The sequence below is a fragment of the Prionailurus viverrinus genome, chromosome A2 (assembly GCF_022837055.1).
Source record: "Prionailurus viverrinus isolate Anna chromosome A2, UM_Priviv_1.0, whole genome shotgun sequence".
NCBI lineage: Eukaryota > Metazoa > Chordata > Mammalia > Carnivora > Felidae > Prionailurus > Prionailurus viverrinus.
In genome coordinates, this window is record NC_062562.1 from 86642020 (window position 1) to 86662088 (window position 20069).

The following is a 20069-nucleotide window of genomic DNA, read 5'->3' on the forward strand; positions in this document are numbered from 1 at the left end:
CTTGATGGCTAATGATGTAAAACTTTTTCTCATATATTAATTTTCATATAATCTTGTGAGTTGTCTTATTTTTATTTATAATAAACTAAGATTTAGAATATACTTCTAGAACATTTTTTATTTACTATTTCTATTACTTCACCACTTCTTACTATCAATATTAATAATAAAAATATCAGTTAACATATATTGAGAATCACAACAGTGCCAGGCTAAACACTTTACATGCATTGACTCATTTAATCTTCACCAAGCTTACGGTTTTAGTTTTAGTTTTTAAGATTTAAAAATACGCAATGCTTCACGAATTTGAGCGTCATGTTTGCGCAGGGGCCATGCTAGTCTTCTCTTTATTGTTCCAATTTTAGTATATGTGCTGCCAAAGTGAACATTGGTTTTACTTTTAATAGTGTCCATTATACAATTGATGAAATGAGTCTGACAGTGTTAAGCAAAGTGCCCCAAATCACACAGCAACCAAGAGTCAGAGCCCTACTTCAAACCCAAACAATCTGACACACTTTTCTCTACGGTGTCTCATCACTTCCAACTGATACCAAAAAAAGTAAGCTGCCATATCCTGTCATGCTACTTTTCCCACACTTCCGGTTGAACTTTGGAACTTTTTTTTTTTAAATACAATTAAAATTGCATTTACCAATAAATTCTAGACAAACTGACATCTTCACATGAGTCACCTTTTCATTTCAAGAAGTTATTATTCCACATTCATTTCTGTATATTCAACTCTTCTACTTACACCTCATATTCTTTTCTCTTTTCTACAATGCAGATCCAACATATATTATTAAAAGTTTTTCTAGGTAAATCATGATTTTTGCAAACATCGTGAATAGGATTCTAATTTCTATTATTAATCCCTGTCCAGGGAAAACCAGAAGGGGTGGTCAGCCTTGCAAGTTAGAGATGCTATAAATATCTTTGTTAATAGCACTATGGGACTTGAACACTCTAGTCCTCAACATGACATGGTTGTTGCCCAACACTGGCTGCTGGTTTATGGTTTCCTTGGCCTATTGGATAAAAAAAAATTGATTAAAAAAAGTTCTACTTTTCAATCCAACTTAAGAAAGTCAGGTCTAACCCAAGTCCTGCCTCTAGAAAGTATCAATGTCCACAGACAGCTGTTTCAATTATCTCCTTGGAGCTATAAATTGCTTCTTTTTGGAGGGGGGAGCTTTAGCACATCAACTGGAAAGGCCCCCAATTTCTAAAATCTTATCATTTAGATAAGATTGTTTTAACTATTAAAAGAATTAATAAAAGGAGTAATGAATTCTGTAAATGTCAAAAGAAAGTCACATCAATAAAATAGTGAAGATATTGACATTATTGACACAAAATTTATGTTTGCCTATAATTATAAAACATGGGCCATCTAAACTTTTGATAAGCATTTTTACTTTTATTTTATTTTTTTTTAATTTTTTTTTTCAACATTTATTTATTTTTGGGACAGAGAGAGACAGAGCATGAACGGGCGAGGGGCAGAGAGAGAGGGAGACACAGAATCGGAAACAGGCTCCAGGCTCCGAGCCATCAGCCCAGAGCCCGACGCGGGGGTCGAACTCACGGACCGCGAGATCGTGACCTGGCTGAAGTCGGACGTTTAACCAACTGCGCCACCCAGGCGCCCCAATTTACTTTTAAACAAATATTTCAATTAACATGAATCACGATGTGCTGAAAATTCAGTCTGTTGACTTTTTGTTGAAATGTTGAGTGAATTTCTGAATAAGCCCCAGTATCATTTCTAATATATTCTATTCATATTATCATATTGAAAACTCTTAAACAGCTCTAGTTATATGCATTTGGAGTTTCAAAAAATTGAGAGTATTTGTATTTAGCTCCCTGGCTCATCTCTACTTGGTATTTATGTTTTCTTTCTCAACCATCATTTTGTCAACCACTGTGCAATCCCGATTCCACAGCACTTGTCCAGCTAGAAATATGGGCAACTTTCTCATTATCAGTCTTAAGATGTAACAAGCATATCAGTAGTATTTCTATCGCAAGTTTTTTTCATAGCCCTGTGGAAATTTGAAAGCCAGCTCCCAAGGATGAAACTTTAATGAAATGACAAAATGATCATAGCTACTCTGATTTTTTCCTCTTTACCAACATTATGATGCAGAGTTGACCAATATGCTAAATGTTTGTATGGTACCTGAAGCTGATTACTTGGAACATCTTTCCTAGTTGAAAAAAAGATCAATTGTGAGTTTGGCTGGATTTGCCTGAAAAACTCAGAGAAGGATATACATATCTAAAGTATTTACAGAGAAGAGATGCTAGAGTCAGATAAAATAAGTAAGGATGACTCTAATCATTTAAGAACACAAACATATTTAATCAGTGATTGAAATTTATTATAAAATTCTGACAACTATGTAAGACTCCCCCCTTAACTGTTATGACTAACTAAGAAACAGACTAAATTGAAAAGCACCACTATGCGCCTTGCATTTTTTTCTTTTTCAAAAAAAATTTTTTAATGCTTATTTTTGAGAGAGACAGAGACTGAATGCGAGTGGGTTAAGGGCAGAGAGAGAGAGGGAGACACAGAATCTGAAGCAGGCTCCAGGCTCCAAGCTGTCAGCACAGAGCCCGACACGGGGCTTCAACTCACGAGCTGTGAGATCATGACCTGAGCTGAAATCGGACACTCAACCAACTGAGCCACCCAGGCGCCTCTGCATTTTTCTATATACAGTAACATTTCAGTAAAACGGTGTCTCTATAGTCAAAAAAAAAAAAGCATCCATTGGTGGGGAGGTGGGAGTGCAGGGGTATAGAAAATAAACAACAAACATATATATATAAAGTATCAGGTAGAGGGGCGCCTGGGTGGCTCAGTCGGTTGAGTGTCTGACTTCAGCTCAGGTCACGATCTCACGGACCGTGAGTTCAAGCCCCGAGTCAGGCTCTGGGCTGATGGCTCAGAGCCTGGAGCCTGCTTCCAGTTCTGTGTCTCCCTCTCTCTGCCCCTCCCCCGTTCATGCTCTGTCTCTCTCTGTCTCAAAAATAAGTAAACATTAAAAAAAAAAATTAAGTATCAGGTGGAGAAAAATGCTACGAAGAAAAAGAAAGTGAAGTCAAGTGACTGACAATGATTAACTACGAAGAAAAAGAAAGTGAAGTCAAGTGACTGACAATGATTAAAGAGATAGTATAACCAAAAGTGGAATGACACTGGAGATTTGGTAGTCAAGGAGGTCCACTCTATTATGGAAGCACTTGAATGAAAAGAAGCACGCATCTATCTAGACTCGGAAGCATCAAGACTCAGGGTAAATCAGAAGCAATTTCTAATCTGTGCATACCAATAAGATATGCACTTAACAGAAAGAAGAGATCTATTTTTTTTTAAGTAAGGTTAGTAACATCACCACCCAGTTCTTTTAAACAGGAAACAGCATTTGGAACCAACAAATAGTTACCAGCATGACTTGAAGAAATTATATTCAACCTGAAATCAAACATATAAATATACATATATTTTAAAATATATTTCAATATAACAAATATTTGAAAAACTTGAGCATGATTAGGGTATAAATTAATGAAAAAAATTAAATAAAGAAGATACCTATCAACAGAGCATCAGGTTAAAAAGGAGAGAGAGGGGCGCTTGGGTGGCGCAGTCGGTTAAGCGTCCGACTTCAGCCAGGTCACGATCTCGCGGTCCGTGAGTTCGAGCCCCGCGTCGGGCTCTGGGCTGATGGCTCAGAGCCTGGAGCCTGTTTCCGATTCTGTGTCTCCCTCTCTCTCTGCCCCTCCCCCGTTCATGCTCTGTCTCTCTCTGTCCCAAAAATAAATAAAAAACGTTGAAAAAAAATTAAAAAAAGAAGCTCTTTAAAAAAAAAAAAAAGGAGAGAGAACATGAGGAATGAAAAAAATTTTGGAATACTACATTTTCAAAGTGTGTAATCATTGGACAAAATGTTAGAAAGAGGAATTAATTATGGAAAAAGGCAAATGCTAATATTTGATATTTATAAGAGAATTTAACATGCAAACAGTCACTTTATGCCAAAGTCCTTTTCAATGGAAGAAACAACAAAAAGACTTCCATGTCTAGTTCATGTTTTCAAGTTCTACCATAGACATCAAGATTCTCAAAATGTTTTCTAGAACCTTAGCAATGTGTTGAAAGGAGATTCTTCTATTCACAAATTAAGGTTAAAGTCGATGCATTCTACAAGTCAGTACTTTAATGTAATATCAATTTATATTTTGATTTCTGCTGAATTTACGCCTACTAAGTAATTAGGAACAAATATGAGACCTTAAATAACTGTGAGCAATTTGGCTAAAGTTACAGCTCAGGTCAGCCCCAGTCACTCTCTTGACCTATTGTCATGATTAAGTGAATACTTGGATTCTGAATAATCTTACCAAGTCCTGACATGCCTATGGCGCATGGACTCTTTTCCTAGTCCTTCAAGTCCCAGAAAATAAGTTGTAACTTTTATATTATTAAAAACAATAAATTAGTTCAAAAGAAAAGTTCTCCTTCAGCCTCACCTTAAGTATCACATTGTCATTTCTAAAACTGCAAATGAAACTAATTTCTAAGTACCAAAAACTGCCTTTAGTGCACCATGTAATTAATGGAAAAAATATTTATAATGCTTGTCAACACCTTCTTATAAACTTTCCTTATACATGCAAAGCAATTAATTTATCCTCTGGCAATCTTTTTTTTTTTTAAACTAAATAACCTTGATTACGTGCCCTGTTATTATAAACTCTAAATTTGTCCTTTATTTGATAGTCTTCTCAAATAGAGTCTTCCATAATTTATGTACCTTTTAAATAGAGTTAAGTTTATAAAGCACCCATCTTTACCTTAAAAAAAAGCATATAAAAAGGGAGAACTAGGGTTCTTTTAATAAATCTAACTCTACTCATCCTGTCTTAATACTCCCCTCCATAAAGCAAATGGCTACAGTATAAAAATATTCATAAACATCCATACTACTAATAATGCTGTGAATTAACCAAGATCTTAAAATCTAAATCAGCAATAAGCATTATAAGTTACAACAAGCTCCAGACAGATGCCTGTTGGACTTTGCTAAATGTACCTCCCTCCAGTACCTTGACTTCCCGATTTCCTCATGGCCTAGGACTCACTGGACAGGCTTTGCTAAATGAAGATTCTGACCCTGAAGTGTGGTGCCTGAGAGTCCACATTTCTAACCAGCTGTCAGGGGCTGCTCTGCTTTTCAATCATGGGCCCCTCCTTACGTGGCAAGGGTATAAAGCTACAAAATTCTTGGTCACTGACATAAAAGAGAGCTGAATCGACATAAAAATGTCTTGAAATCTAGATGATGACTATTTTATAAGACATGAAATGAAATTTCTGTCCTAGACTTCATGGCTCACAAAAAATGCACTGGCACACCAATTATCTGTCACTTTATTTGTGCTCTGGCAAAAAGAGGGCCTGTTTTGTAAGGATGAAAAAACTCACTTTTAAATTTAAGTAGTGCAACAACTTACAAATGTGCTCATTATTACAGGCAGAGTAGCAAAGTTCTAAGCTACGAAAACCATGCCCTTGTCTAGGAACACACGAAGCATATTTTAGAAGGAAAACTCAAACTTAAAACACAGGAGAAAACGAACAATCCAAGCCATGTCTTTCTTGAAGATACAGTGCAATCTTGTATTTAAACAAACCTCCAGTGTGACATTAGTTGGTGTTAGACTGTCAAGTCAAAACCTGGGAAGTACCTGAAATTTTATCCTATTTGCAAGCTAATGAGTCAGCCTCAAAGGTGGTACATTGTTTCTATACAATTCTACCAGTGCATCTAAGAGGCAGAGTCATCTGTGGAGAGTGGGAAGCAGATCACTTAACCAGAGAGTCTTGCTAATGCCACCAGCATGACGTTGTGATCATCCCTGTCCAGCCTCCTGCTATGATGACTGTGGCTCCTTAGTCCTCATTCTGCACTTGCATTTAGACACTGTCATTTCCAGAATCGCTGTTTAGTGCCTACTATCCAGACAAAGCGCAGAGCTTACTTCAACTAATATCAGAGATACTATAAGGAAGTGTATTTTGATTATTTCTTTCTCATGAGTATTAAAGGCTACATTTTTTAATTTTTAAAAATATTTAATTATTTTTGAAAGAGACAGTGACAGAGCATGAATGGAGAAGGGGCAGAGAGAGAGAGGCAGACACAGAATCCAAAGCAAACTCTAGGCTCTGAGTTGTCAGCACAGAGCCTGACACGGGGCTTGAACTCATGAACCTGAGCTGAAGTCAGACGCTTAATCTACTGAGCCACACAGGCGCCCCCAAAGACTGCACTTTATAATGACCACATATTAGAAAAACTTCCAAGAAAAAAAGGGACTGAAAAATGCTTAATGTCACCAGAACATTTGCATCTAATTCTTAAGCAACAAGATGTGATCTTATTGAAACGCATGGCCATTTTCTTCCGTTGTTAACTTTTCACACACTGTTCATAATCAGCACACATTTCCTTGTCATCTTCCACTGGCTTGCAGTATTTTACTCTTGAAATGTCAAACTCCCTCAGTTTCATAAACAAACTCCACTCATTGTGTCAACAGTTGAAATGATGTCTGTAAATCAGAACATGCTGTGATTGAATTGTTGCTCCTATCATCTACCACTTTCTTCCATCAAAGCATGTAACCAGATTAGTAGGAAAACAGTCGTGTGATGCTTGCATAAGCTTTGCCCAACAGCAGGCTTCCTTTCTGCAACCAACAATGCCCTGGAGACAACAGAATCGCCCTGGAGATAACAAAGAACTCCCTAGGACATGACATTTGGGATGTAGTTCTGACATCTTACACGTGCATTACATGACTTAAGCATAACAATTACTGTTCTTTACAAAATATTAAGAGACTTAGAAATATAAACCTAAAAATGAGAGGCTGTTTTTCTGTCCGGTGGGTCTAAGCAATTTTGTCAAGTGTTCCTATGGATTGCATCCTAACACTCTGGATGACTCACGTGATCTTTGGTAGGAGGATGAAGAAAACTGCGTGAGGGTTGTGGAAAAATTACTGTCAAAATTTACTGCACAATCACTACCAGGTTTTCTCAGCACCTTATTATAATGCCTCCCTGAAGTTATAAACACTAAAAGTGACATTGTTTCTTTCCTAGACATTCAGTTTCAGAGAAAAAAAAAGAAAGAAAATACATGCACACCTGTATATGCACATGTGAACACACACACACACACACACACACACACACACACACACACACACCAGCATATTAGATTTTGAAGAGCTTTTTCCTTAGAATTGCCATATCATTAAATTATTAATTTTTTATTTAATGAGAAAGGCCTGGTTAAGGACAAAACAGAAGTTTGCTTTTCTCTCACCAAAACATTGCAACATAATCAATTATCTTTAAATGTATCCATTTTAGGCATTTTATAACCCCAAATATAGCATGCTAACCAATAAAACTGATGAATTTGTGAAATTATGAAGTTAATGTGGTTGATGTTAAATATTATATAAACATGAATAAGAGCATAGGAGCAAGACACATGATAAAGGAGGTAAATAAATATATAAAAAATTATACTACCTAGGCCAAATGTATAACCCAGACATAGTGTTTAAGTATTCATTTGCAATTATAAGATTAATCTAATTCATATGTGCTTTTTCAAGCCAAAATATGGAAAAATTTACTTCTCCACCAAAACATAAATAACAGTCTTCTTTAAAAATACATTCAGATTTAAAAGGGTTTTCTCTTTGCTTTTACAATCTAATAATATTTCTATCTTAGAATTTCTAACAATTCCAATATTTTGGAGTTTTATTTAAGTATATCAGATTTCAGGTGTTGAGTTTGCTAAGTCCTTTATAGATTTTGGAAGGGGGGGTGAGGGAGAGGGGAAAATGGGTGATGGGCATTGAGGAGGGCACCTGTTGGGATGAGCACTGGGTGTGGTATGCAAGTGAAGAACCACAAGAATCTACCCCAAAAACCAAGAGCACACTTTACACACTGTATATTAGCTACTTCGACAATACATTATATTGAAAAATTGGGGTGCCTGGGTGGCTCATTGGGTTGAGAGTCCGACTTCAGCTCAGGTCACGATCTCATGGTTCGGTCCGTGAATTCGAGCCCCGCGTCGGGCTCTGGGCTGATGGCTCAGAACCTGGAGCCTGCTTCCGATTCTGTGTCTCCCTCTCTCTCTGACCCTCCCCCATTCATGCTCTGTCTCTCTCTCTCTGTCTCAAAAATAAATAAACGTTAAATTTTTTTTTAAATAAAATAAATATATCAGATTTCACAAAAAAATTAGTAAATATATTTTATATTCTCCTCAAGATTCATAAATGAAGATGGCTGTGCTCCAATCCTACCTTCTCCCTTATAAAAGTTACTAGAACTCTGATTCTTTATCTATAAACTTAAGGATGGTAACAGTATTGACCTCACAAGGCAGTTGTGAAGACTGAATGAGTCATCATGGAAAACACATAGAACAGTTCCTGCCACATAAGCAGTGTTTAAAAAACCACCTCATGACTTGTGATTACTTGAAGGTTAATACATAAATAAGATCAACAATGAACACATATCTACCTTAGATCTTGTTCATACTGATTTTCTGAAGGAAACATCTATGGTGGGAATAATAAGCTCACTTAAAAACATTCAGTGACTTTTCAATCATGAAAATGTACTCATGATTTTTCTGAAATAATAAAATTAAGCAAAAGTATATAGTTAGTAAAAAAAATTCAGAGTTGACAAAAATATCTCTATGGCAAATGAGGGCCACAAACAAGGAAAGTAAATTTAACTAACTAATCTACACTAAACAAGCCAATATACAGCAGCTGAGACCAGTAATAATTTTCCCTGGAAGTAGAGTGGGAAATCATGATGGTTTCATCTTTCAAATATCTTCCTGCATTATTTGCCTCACAGTTTGCACGGGTTGAGCATTTCCCAATGTCCTTCTTCTTCCCTACGTGTGAATATGTAACTGAGTATTTTCATCATTTTTAACTTGACATATTGAGATACATTATTTCCAGATCAAACACACTCCCAGTTCTTTCCACAAGCAACATATTCCATTTGCCAATAGGCATTTAGCTTACACAATTCAAGGTACATCAAGTGAGGATGTACAAGTAAGGATTTACCAAGAACTGTCAATGAACCAATAAAGTCTGCTGACCAGGCTCACAGAAACCACAGGGAAATATCTTACAATTATGTTTTTTAAGTAGTTAACAATGCTCTCTAAAGCAATACATGATTAAGAGCCATAATATCATTAAGAAAAGCAATGATCTTTAAGACTTGTCAGGCATGAAGAATCCCAATGTCAATCCCACCTAAGTGATTTTATTAAGAAAAATTCAGGGCCGCCTGGGTAGCTCAGTCGGTTAAGCATCCGACTTAGGCTCAGGTCATGATCTCGCAGTTCATGGGTTTGAGACCTGCATCGGGCTCTGTGTTGACAGTTTGGAGCCTGCTTCAGATTCTGTGTCTCCCTCTCTCTCTGCCCCTCCCCTGCTCATGCTCTGTCTCTAAATAAACATTAAAACAATTTTTAAAAAGAATCATTACTTGCTAGCTAAATGTTGAAGACCAAAAAAATTCATTCAAAGCCATTTCTTCTGTTAAATCAGAAATCCTTTTAAAGCATATTTAATAATAGCATTGTTTAGTTTCTAGCTAAGGCAGATGCTGTTGGTGTCCCATCCGTATTTCCATGCGTGCCAACCCAAATTTAAGTGGCTGAGATTTCTACAAGCCCTCTGCCTGAGTACATGTTGGCCTGGGAACATCAGGGTATTAACGTTCCTCGTGAGCAATTGTTAACTATAAATACTCCAGCACATTTTCCCCATAGGAGGGTAACTCTGATTCATGTAATCTGTGCTAATTCTCAGAATTGTACAGAGGATTAAACTGTATCACTCAGAGTGGTAATGTTTGATAATCCATCATTTGTTAGTTCTCTCTCTTTCTGCTCTCTCTCTTTGGCTTTTCACATTTCTCTAAGCATTTCTTAGAGTCATTTTCTAAAATAAATGATTTGTCCTTGAATCCTTGCCTCAGGGACTCTTTGTGGGGAAACCCAATCTAAACTGATACTAGCAGTGGTCTTAGGAAGCAGATCCGCAGAATGGGATTGCAGAATTAAGTCACTCACCAGTCGTGTGGCAACAAAGACTCCACTAGTAACTGGCTGTACACCAGTCATAACTAGAGTCAAGAAAACTCTTCAAAGGCCGTAGCATACACCTTGCTTGTGCTAGAACGCAAACCTGTTCTGTGGCCCTTCCAGGCACTGGGGGTCCAAGCCTATCTCCCCCACCTCACCTTCCAGCCTCTCCCAGGCTCACGTGCTCCAATCCCCCGAGCTCCTTTCTGCCCCTCAGATGCACAGCCGGGCTCCCCTCTTCAGGCCCTCTGCACTGGCTGTTCCCTCCGGCCAGAATGGTCTTCCCTTAGAGTGCTTCAGACAGCCTCCTCCTCGGGCCTCAGCCCGAAGCTTGCCTCCTCGCAGAGCCCAGTTCTTTCTGCCCCAACAGAAGCAGCACCCGCTCTGCTTGGGGTCCCATCACCCACTTTCAGGGAACTTGCCGTTGTCCGAAATCCACCACATCCCTTTGTTTCTCCCCACTGGAGTGTGGGCTGTGTGGAAGCAGGGGACTTAGGATGAGGACATAATCTACTATGACTGCTGTCCATGTAATAATAAGAGGACACACCCAGGGCTACATCTACAGGGATGACTATCTATATAAACAGCAATACAGCAGCCATCTGGCAGCCAAGGAAGGACGCATCAGGAGACATTGACCCTGCCAGCACCTTGATCTCGGAGTTCCAGCCTACAGAATCATGAGAAAATACATGTGAGCTCCCCAGGGTGTGGTATTCAGTTACGGCAGCCCTGGGCAACTAAAAGACCAGGTTGTACCTTACTGCACCGGAGACACACGTGTGGCCCAGATGAAAAGCAGTCTCAAAAAGAGGTTTTTAGAGTTCTTGCCTAGTGGGAATATATAATCTATGAAATATCTCCAATTACCTGGAGCTCTGGTTAACAAGGGGATTACACCTGCTTCCCTGACTACTCCCCCCCCCCCCCGCCCAGGGATGCCCGTCCAGTGAAAGGAGCTGCTTTAACTTCTCCCTCCCAAGGAGTTTCAGAGACAGATCTGTTCTTCTGTGTTCAATACAAAATGATCTGACCACAAATCCCTCAGTTCCATCTCTATGAATATACCCACTTCAAATGTGAAATTCTATCCACCAGTAAACAGTCATGAAATTTCTTGCCTAAATTCTATTAATTAAAATGAGACGTGGTAACATTCATTTTGTCCTATTTTATTTGCCTCAGAGTTCAACACTCTCTAGCTATGAGTAGGAAGCTCTAATATGGTTCTTGGGAAGTGACACTTTTAAAAAAGCACATTGGTTCTCATGTTATTAAATAATACTTTGAAAATGTAACACACATAATTGTTAATACATTATTATATAACATATTACCAGTGACATTTTCCACCTAACTGGAACAAAATAACACTAAAGTTTGTGTGGAACCACAAAAGACCCCAAATAGCCAGAGCAATCTTGAGCAAGAACTTGAGCCAGAGCAATCCTGAGCAAGAAAGCTAGGAATGCCACAATCCAAGATTTCAAGATGGACTAAACGCTGCAGTAATCACAACAGTATGGTACTGTCACAAAAACAGACACACAGATCAAAGGAACAAAACAGAGAACCCAAAAATAAACCCACACTTATATGGGCAATTAATCAACGACAATAGAGGCAAGAATATACAAGGGGAAAAAGAGTCTTCAACAAATGGTGCTGGAAAAACTGGACAGCTGTGAGCAAAAGAATGAAACTGGACCACTTTCTTAACCATACACAAAAAGAAACTCAAAGTGGATTAAAAACCTTAAAGTAAGATCTGAAATAACACAACTCCTAGAAAAAAATATAGGCAGTAATCTCTTTGATATTGGCTTTAGCAACATTTTTCTAGATAGATCTCCTCAGGCAAAGGAAAGCAAAAATAAACTATTGGAACTACATTAAAGTACAAAGCTTTTGCACAACAAAGGAAACCATCAACAAAACGAAAAAAACAACCTATTGAATGGGAGAATATATTTGCAAATGACATATCCAATAAGGGGTTAATATCCAAAATACAGAACTTGTGCAACTCAAAACTTCCCCACCCCCCCAAAAAAACCCATAAAATACTAAATAACCCAATTAAATAATGGGGAGAGGACCTGAATATATTTTTCCAAAGACATAGAAATGGCCAATAGACACATGAAAAGTTGCTCAACACTACTAATCATCAGGGAATGCATATCAAACCCACAAAAAGGTATTGCCTTAGACCTGTCAAAATGGCTAGCATCAAAAAGACAAGAAATTCCAAGGGGTGGTTAGGATGGGGAGAAAAAGAAACCTTCACGCACTATTGGTAGGAATATGAATTGATGCAGCCACTGTGGAAAACAACATGGACGGTCCTCAAAAAAAAAAAAAAATTAAAAATAGAAATACTATATGATCCAGTAATTCTACTACTAGGTAACCCAAAGAAAACAAAACACAATTCAAAAAGATACATGCACCCCTATGTTTACTGCAGTATTAAAATAGCCAAGACATGAATATAACCCAAAAGATAAATGTATAAAGAAAACATGAGTTAACACACACACACACACACACACACACACACACACACACACACACTGGAATATGACTCAGTCGTAAAAAAAATAATGAAGTCTTGACATTTGTGACGACCTAGAAAGTATCATACTAAAAGAAATGTCAAATGGGAAAGAACAAATACTGTATGATTTCACTTATATGTAGAATCTAAAAAACAAAACAAATGAACAAGCAGACAAAAACCAGACTCTTAAATACAAAGAACAAACATGGCTTGCCAAAAGGGAGGTGGTTGGGGGCAATGGGTAAAATAAAGTGGATTGAAAGGTACAAACTTCCAATTATAAAATAAATAGTTCACAGAGATTGAAAGTAGAGTATAGAGAATATAGGCAACAATATTGGAATAACATTATGACAGATGGTGATTATACTTATGATGAGCACTGAGTAATGTATAGAACTGTTGAATCAATACGTTGTATACCTGAAACTAATATAACATTGTATCTTAATTTTACTTCAATTAAAAAAAGCATAATACATTATGGATGTGTCCAGTGTGAAAAATGAGTATTAAAATGGATAGAAAATTGCTATCTAATTATACTATCAAGTTACTACTTATTAGAGTCACATTGATATCAGTGGATACAGGGGTTCATTTCATGTCACCTGTTTCAGCTCCTGTGAGTGAACGAGAATAACTGTAGTGTTTTTTTCTTCATATTACTTCAATTACTTCACTCACGGGGAAAGCCTTAGACATTTGACTTTGGCATGAAAATACAGGAGAATTAGTAACAAGATAGGACAGCTCATAAGATGGTGCTAAAATATAGATCAGAAATATCTCAGCCTATCAATGATAAAACACTATGAAGTATTTAAAACCAGGCGAAGATAGAAATTGCAGAATTAGTTCAGCAAAAATGCAGTCATCTTATACTTACTGAAGCTACATTCACGAAATCGTCATCTGAGAGGGTTTCCAACATTTCGGAGACAGATGTGCGGATCAATTTAAGTGTCAACCCACTAACACTTCCACTCCTATAAAGAAATGGGTGTGTGCGTGTTAATGACCACATATTTAAGTAACACCAGACATCCCGAGGAAAGGAGACTTTTGCACTAACTCTAGGTCACCCATATAATATTTAAATTATTTTGCCTTTAAAAATTCGTACTAATGAAAGTCACCTTTTTGATAGAGTAGAAATAAATTATAAAAAAATTTTGTCTTTCTTTCCCGTCAGCATGAGAACATATATGTTTCTAACTACAATGCTAAAAATTGTACGTCCAGGGACAATTTTAGGAAACAAGAGATACTCATAGAACATTTACTTATTCAGGAAAAACATACTACCAGCTCTGTTATCCAAGTTAGAAGGGGTTTCATCTTTTATTTTTCTTGTCAGTACACATTCTATGATTCTAGGTGATCTCATCTAATTGTAAGACTCATCTCTAGGCAACTAACTCTTCTACATGTCTAGAGCCCTGGTTTTCCCCACTTTTCGACCTCCGGCTGTTTATTAAACAACTACAGATTCTATGTTCAAAAAGGCAAATTGCACCCAGACATACTTTTTTCCTATTAATGTTCTTGGTACCAACCAGGCTGCATTTCAGTCATCCAATTTCCTCCTCTCTTTCAACCCTCCTTTTTCATTCCACTTCCATTGCCATGGAAGTGGCTTCCTCTCCATCTTCTCTCCACTCAGCCTCAAGTGCTTCTTACCAGAAGCCCCTGAGCTTGGATAACAGCCACTCTATCCAGCTTAGTCTCTTCTCCTCCCCATGCAATTCTGGCAATATACCTCTACCTAATACTGTTAATAGCTCATAGTTAACTAGTAACTACTCAACAGTCATGTAGCCCTGCATTCAAAAACTTTCACCATCTTTCTTTCTTCCATCTGCTCAAAAGAGTTCCCCCAGATGTTCTCACCTAGGCCACTTTGCTCATGTCAATTGTTTTACTAGAAATTCCATTCTCTTTCCTCTCCTCTCCGATGCCTACCTTATGAAATCTTACCCCTAAACATTCTAATTTTATCTCCACAATGAAGTCTTCCCTGACACTTTAAATCAAAGTGTTCTTTCCTATGGACTTCTAGTGCTGTGTCATACTTTGTATCTATTACTTTCTACAATTATTTTAGTTACTTGGGAATAGGGTTTAGTTTCACTAATACACTTGAAGTATCTTTGAGAGACACCTTCATCATATTTGTCTCTATATTATCACATTATATACAGGAGACCTTCCATACCTGTCTGTTGAAATAGTCCTTAAAAATGGTATTTCAACTTCATATGTATTTTTAATTTTGGGATATGCATGTAGGTTCTAAATATTTTAATATGAAAAATTATTTCTGAAGATTATTATATATCCAATAAGATTAAAATATATTGAATTAGCATTTAGATTTATACTTAGGAAGAATATCAGGATTACTATATGATATAAACTGTATAATAATTAAAATAAGTTCTGATTTAAATATATCATAAGAAATGAAATGAGAATTGACATGTTAGTTACATTTACTAAATTCATTATACCTTCTCTTTCTCAGGATAGGTGATAGGGTTTTAACTTGTTTACTTCAGATCATTTTTTAAAATGGTTTTAAAATGTTGATACTAGCTTGTAATACGCATTTAGATGCCTACAAAACCTTGGATTCTTCTTTTTCCAGTGTGGCAAAGAACATAAGAAGATACAACTTTTACTCAAGGAAAAAAAGCATTTTATACCTCATGTTTTTAATTTCTTGGCATTGCCCTTAAAAACTATTTGGGGCACCTAAGTGGCTCAGTTGGTTAAGCATCCAACTCTTGGTTTCTGCTCAGGCCACAATTTCACAGTTCATGGGTTCAAGCCCTGTGACAGGCTCCGTGCTGTCAGTGTGGATTCTCTTGGGGTACTCTCTCTCCCGCTTTCTCTGCTCCCCCCGCTCCACTTCAAAATAAATAAACTTAAAAACAATAAAAATTTTCAACGTTCCACAATTTTATCTTAAATCTTATTAGAAGATTATACACACAAAGCCTTTAACTTGAAGCAGTGAAAAAAAATAAATAAAATGATCAATATAAACACTCCTGGAATTCTTTCCTGTATATCAGCATTCCCCTTGAAACAGTCACAGTATTGGTGGTTAATACATTTAATATTTATCTATTTTGTGTCCAAATCCTTACAAGTTATTTGAATTATTAATGACTAAGTGTCAACTAAATGGTTCTATTTTGTGTGTGTGTGTGTGTGTGTGTGTGTGTGTGTGTGTGTGTGTAGCAGGAACTGCTAAGTTTTAGCAACCACATACTTTAAAACTTTTTAAGATACAACGCAAAAAATTGGAAGCAAATGAATAATTTTTCAAAAAGCTCAGGCTTGAGGACTATGCCATAATTTTCAATTCCAATATAGATGCTCCCTATTTTCAATAGGAGAATATTTATTTTGTTACTGTCTTAATGTGGCTTCTTCATCTGGATATAAAAGTCATCCTAATTGTTCTTCATCATTTTTTTGACCCAACCCATTTCTCAGTACCAACATGCTACTGTTATCTACAGATCATCCCTATATTTTCAGTATATAAATATAAAATGTTTCACTACTCACACATCAACCAGAATAAGCATGTCTTTAGGTGATGCAGCTCCTTGGATGTACCTGAAACAAATACCATAGGAATATTTTCTTCTCTTGAAAAATATTAAATATTAATATGCTTTGATTTGATATTTACTGATTTCTTAGTTGTGCTGGTTTCCAAGCAAGGCCCTACTTCCATTCTATCTGAGTAGACAATGTGCTTCCATTCACAATTCTACAATGTCAACTTTATAAAAGCTATATTTAACATAATAGAGATGTCAGAAGCATAATATTTAAAGTATGTTTTACAGACAGAACAAAAGATAAAGTGATGCGTTCTAATATCAGAAACAAAATAAATAAACTCTTGGATGTGAAAAACCTCTATATATCTATGCCTCCTAAATTCCATTTTGTTGGCCATGAGTTTGAAAACTCACTCTAAGGAATAAGGTTACATCTTATTTTCAATGCAAAAAATAAACACAGAAATAGCTAAGTGTTCTAGGAATACAAAAGAAGCAACTATCAACAGAAAATAAATACAAAGTAATTCAAGACAGAGTAACATATAATACCATTACCAAGAATTTCAAGTGGTGGCTCTCAAATTTTACAGTGTCTAAGAATCACCTGGAGAGCTAGTTCAAAATGCTGATTCTCACAATGAACCTGAGCCCTACAAATTCACAAGGTCTGCATATTAAAGCAAGTCTAGGAGAGATCTATTCAAAGAGTTCAGTGACTGCAGAGGAATTAACTTAACTGCAAGCAGATGATGTCCAAAGATTATGCTGTCTGGCCCCAGAATGATGAGGAAGGAGAAGGGGACCTGACTTACCAAATAGGAACAGCTGAACCTAGACTCAACTTTTTAGTTACCTCTAAGGCCTCTATGCCCATGACTAAATGTAACTTCTCAGAAGCCTGCTGAAAAACCTGCCAATTCGTTTTCAGAGAACATCCAACATTCAAGACTATGTGTTCATGAAACAGTTTATAACATGTACTCCAGTCTGTTTCTCTGCAAGAAGGTAAAGGGAGCAGGTCTGCCAGGATATTCCAAAGAAAGGCAAATCTATTTCATGTCTAGCATTTTAAACAGTCCTGGCATGCTTCTCATGGGAAGTTGAGAAAACAGGATATTGTCTGCCTTTTCAGGTTGGCACCTTGCTTCTAAGTCTCCCCACAAAACAACAGGTTCCTGAACCCACTCTATGTGAGGTCATAGTCTCGGCTTCCCTTCAACAACCCAAAGATCCACAGCCACCACACCTGGAGAAATATTAACAGGAATATTCTATGGATTAATGATAATATCTGGTACTATTACAAATGGCAGGCCTTCATGTAAATTGCTACTGGGATGTTTAACAGGACATTTTAAAAGTCTTAAATGAATTTCTTTGAATCAACCATTGTGCATCTTGGAATTTGTTTAAATGCTAGAAAGAAGTTAGCAATAATCTAAATAACCAATAATAGAGGATTTTTAACAATGTTAAACATGTCTCTTATGTGTAAGCACTTATAGGTATTGATACGAAAGAATAGATTACGATGCAATTTATTGTATAAAATGTGAACTCACAAAAAAAGATATGTCCACACATTAAATAACACTTTTAAAAAATAGAAATAAAATGCACAAGTTTAATAGTTGTTTCCCAGGGAATGCAATTATGAGTTATTGGGTATTTTTTGAGATACACGTTAGGAGAATGAGTTGCTTTAGTGAGGAACAAAAAAGGCTTCCTTTTGTGAAAATGAAACCTAAGCTATGTGACCATAACTAGGGGCAGCTTTTACCTTGGGACCAGTTCTCATTAGTTCACTGCCAGAGGCAATCTACCTTCTACTCTATCTAGACACTTCGTTAGAGCTCTACTCCAAGTAAGCTGAGTGCTTTTCAATAGAAAATCCCCACCAGCTAAAAGAGATTTAGAGACGACATTGAATGTAAAACTTAAAACTAGTCCACTTGAAATCATTTAAACACTTTTCATTATTGTTGCTCATTTGAACTCATCTTCATTGAGCTTTCACTGTATTTACTTATTAGACGAGGAAAAAAAATACACCAGAGCTCTGTAAAACAATTAGACAATATTCATTCATTTTAAAATGGAAAGATTCAACTTTTTCACATGCAACCTTCTTTTGTCTAGGTCATCTTTCCATGGCTACCTAAAAATCCTTACCATGGTCTTCTGCGTACATCATAAAGATCAATCTTGTTTGGAGTTCTACTGTTATCAACCCATGGAGAAGCTAAAAGAGAGAAATTAAATTAAAAATAGAAAAATTAAATCAAAATATTAGCTATCATCTAAAAGATATTTTGAAAAGTCGCAAAACACCTTTCACACTGTCCACTCTTAAATGTTATGAGCAATGTTAAAATGAGAGATACAATCCTTATGCCCTTAATCTTTTTTAAAATGGAAAACAACACAGCAATATTAAAGTTAACATGTCAATTTTCCTTTTTCACAGTATTTCACAAATAACTTGTAGACAAAGGGATTTCCTGGATGTAACTTACATGTTTACCATGTGTCCAGAGGTTATACATTTTATTTCTCCTCTACTAACACAAAAATTTACCTTAAAAGAAAAATTATTTGCCACAGATGGAACTGTACTTCCAATTATTTGATCTTTATATTTTCATTCAATGCTATATATCCTGATCTATAAAAGATAGTTGTTTTTCCTGGATTGTTATTTATATAATAGCATAATTTTTTAAATATATTTTTTGATGTTTATTTTTGAGAGAGAGAGAGAGAGCGAGCAAACATGAGCGGGACAGAGGCAGAGATAGGGGGAGACACAAAATCTGAAGGTTCCAGGCTCTAAGCTGTCAGCACAAAGCCCAACACGGAGTTCGAACTCACAAGATCATGACCTGGATTGAAGTCGGACACTTAACCAACTGAGCCACCCAGGCACCCCAAGAGCATAAATTTTTAACCTTATTACTCACATATTTGATAATGGCCAGAATGTTTGAGATTATAATTAAAAGGTTAAATGAGAATTATAATAAATCCATGAAAAACTATTTTCCTTAAATTTATTTGATTGATTCAGGTAAAATTCAAGAATCTTCTGCTAGTTTCGGAGACTTTACCATTTTGCAGCTGTCAGAAGAAAAAGAAACATTGTCTAACTGCATTGATTTTTTACCTATAATTAATTTACACTTACTCTAAGTCTGTACTTTAATTAAACTTAAATGCTTTACACACACACACAACTTAGACCTAATGGAGAATAATAAACGCTAATAAATCAGATGACAATTTTATGCTGAAGAGGTCCTCTCCTTGAACACATGACTCTTATGAAAATTTCTATTGTACATGACTTATGCCCTCGAATCTATTTTGCCCTCATCTTTATTTAAAACTATGGAAATTATGACAAACTTGACTGTGAATCAGGTTTATTAGCCAAACAAGATAATATGGCCAATTAGGATATGTCAAAAAAAAACAAAACAAGACAAACAAAAAAACAAAAAAACATACTTCTGAGTCTCTCCTTGACTAAGAAATTTCTTTCTCCTGGGCGACTATATTAGAAAATGACTTCTATCAATCAGTTTAAATATAGCACTACTCTAACAACCATTTACAATGTAGTCAATGCAACTGAAATGATAAGTTTACTTTCATTCCTGCAATCTGCAC

At 36.3% G+C, this 20069-nt stretch overlaps 1 protein-coding gene and 1 non-coding gene across 6 annotated transcripts in view; both read right to left on the reverse strand.

Annotated features, from left to right (window-relative positions):
- The window catches only part of CACNA2D1 (calcium voltage-gated channel auxiliary subunit alpha2delta 1), a 709277-nt gene that overhangs the window by 102047 nt on the left and 587161 nt on the right, over positions 1-20069 (reverse strand). For all 5 annotated transcript variants that reach the window (XR_007150230.1, XM_047849277.1, XM_047849276.1 and 2 more), the window contains 3 exons: positions 18573-18642; positions 16396-16446; positions 13703-13802 (listed from right to left, as the gene is read on the reverse strand). Coding sequence is in view for 4 of the 5 variants with exons in the window: in XM_047849277.1 (XP_047705233.1) it covers positions 13703-13802; positions 16396-16446; positions 18573-18642 (221 nt within the window). In the remaining variant the exon portion in view is untranslated. The remainder of the gene's footprint in view (positions 1-13702; positions 13803-16395; positions 16447-18572; positions 18643-20069) is intronic.
- Positions 286-390, reverse strand: LOC125161332 (U6 spliceosomal RNA). Its single transcript, XR_007150548.1, has one exon. It is a non-coding gene; the product is annotated as a U6 spliceosomal RNA (small nuclear RNA).